Below are 948 nucleotides of genomic sequence, written 5' to 3' on the forward strand. Positions count from 1 at the left end.
ACCTGCGGCGGCGGGGACCCGGCGGACACGGCTTTACCTGCAGAGGGGTCTCGGGGGAGCCCAGGTCAGCTCCGGGGACGTCAGATCCTGCGGCACCTCGGCTGCGGGGTCGCCTCGGCTGCTAGGTCCTCTCTGCTGCGCGCGCCCCGGGGAGGCTGTCCCTGCGCCGCGCACCCAGCGCAGCCCGCGGACCCGGCCAGGCCCCGCGCGCTGCCCGCCCTCCCGCGTGTGCAGCAGGTTTCCGGTTCTTTCTTGCAAGAGGAGCCTCCAGAATACACAGGTCTCCAGCCCCGGCCTCCGGTTCAACCCCCAGGGGGGGCGTTGGCTGGCTGTTCCCGAAGAGGCCAGTGGGTGGCTGGTCTCCAAGATCCTCCTTGCATGCATGGCTGCACACCTCACTTCTTCCTTTTGATCATTATTTAATGATTTCCTCCCTAGATGTTGCTTCAAACATAAGAAAAAGTCAGGAGCAGTCGGGGATGAGGCTCAGCGGTCAAACGCTGGCCAGGCACCCACATCGCAGCAGTGCAATTAAAATAGGCACATATTTTCATATAAACATATATGTAGTTATAGTAAAATGGATTTTATATATCTTATGTAATGTACACGGTCTATTAGATATATTTATCTATTCATATTTGTATATTTAATATTCGTATTGGTGTATTTAATATTTAATATTCATCTAATCACGATATACTTAATATATTAAATATATAGAGATAATAAATACTACATTATTTATGTGATAAATACACGATCTGCAGAACATTCCTTGGGAACTGAGCAAATCGAGGAGGAAAGAGTGGCTGGATGGACTTGGGGGCATCTGGAGCCCCTGCCAAATCTGCTGGATTCCTTGCTGGGCCGGGCAGGGTCCAGAGCTCCAGCTACTTCTGCAGTTTCAATGCCCTGAGACAGAACCTGGGTCCCCTCCTCTTTCCT

General features: G+C 52.1%; 1 protein-coding gene across 3 annotated transcripts in view; it reads right to left on the minus strand.

The window, feature by feature from the left end:
* The window catches only part of Arsl (arylsulfatase L), a 25919-nt gene extending 25520 nt beyond the window's left edge, over window positions 1-399 (minus strand). For 2 of the 3 annotated variants that reach the window (XM_015506865.2, XM_048784676.1), the window contains exon 1: window positions 38-399. In XM_015506865.2, coding sequence (XP_015362351.2) covers window positions 38-384 — 347 coding nt within the window. In that variant the 5' untranslated portion in view covers window positions 385-399. The remainder of the gene's footprint in view (window positions 1-37) is intronic. The other variant, XM_048784677.1, reaches the window with a different exon arrangement.
* Between the last annotated feature and the right edge of the window lie 549 nt (window positions 400-948).

Source organism: Marmota marmota, unplaced genomic scaffold, assembly GCF_001458135.2.
Source record: "Marmota marmota marmota unplaced genomic scaffold, marMar, whole genome shotgun sequence".
In the NCBI taxonomy this organism is placed as follows: domain Eukaryota; kingdom Metazoa; phylum Chordata; class Mammalia; order Rodentia; family Sciuridae; genus Marmota; species Marmota marmota.